At 63.1% G+C, this 548-nt stretch overlaps 1 protein-coding gene across 1 annotated transcript in view; it reads right to left on the bottom strand.

The window, feature by feature from the left end:
* The window catches only part of CLPS (colipase), an 804-nt gene extending 279 nt beyond the window's left edge, over nucleotides 1-525 (bottom strand). The window contains 3 exon segments of the mRNA XM_005429375.1: nucleotide 1; nucleotides 4-52; nucleotides 430-525. The exon segment at nucleotide 1 is cut by the window's left edge and continues 64 nt beyond it. Coding sequence (XP_005429432.1) covers nucleotide 1; nucleotides 4-52; nucleotides 430-525 — 146 coding nt within the window.
* Nucleotides 526-548: the final 23 nt, after the last annotated feature.

A 548-nucleotide genomic window follows, 5' to 3' on the forward strand; every position in this document is an offset into this window, starting at 1 on the left:
GGCAGCAGCCGCTCTTGCACTGGGCACTCTGCAGGCACAGCTCGCCGGTGTCCTGCAGCACAAAGAGCACCGGGTCCCTCTTTGTTCCCCTTTAATCTCACCCTAGCTGTGAGCCCAGGGGTCTGGGTGGTGTTGAGCACCAGCTCTGCCTGCTGGCTGAGGCTCAGCACCATTGCCCCCATGCCCCACTCTGCAGCGTTTCCTCAGTCTGGCCCAAAATACCACCCCCCTCACAGTGGTGGCTGGCTCAAGCAGCTGAGAGCTTGTCTGCTCCACTTTCTGTGTTCCCTCTCCCTTTATAGAGCTGATTTCCCAGGCTCCAAGCTCCCTCACAAGACCAGAAAACCCCACAGACGCCACCAACCCTCCGTGCGTGTCCCTTGCAGCAGTGGGACCCTCCTGCCAGGCACAGGGCTGGCGTCCCCTTACCAGGTTGAAGACGAGCCCTCGCTCCTGCTGTGCCAGCAGGGCTGGGGCCGGGAGCAGCAGGGCCAGGAGCAGGCAGGCAGGCAGCACCTTGGCCATGGTGGGCTCTGTGGGGCTGTGCC

This window comes from Geospiza fortis, unplaced genomic scaffold (assembly GCF_000277835.1).
Source record: "Geospiza fortis unplaced genomic scaffold, GeoFor_1.0 scaffold422, whole genome shotgun sequence".
Lineage (NCBI taxonomy): Eukaryota > Metazoa > Chordata > Aves > Passeriformes > Thraupidae > Geospiza > Geospiza fortis.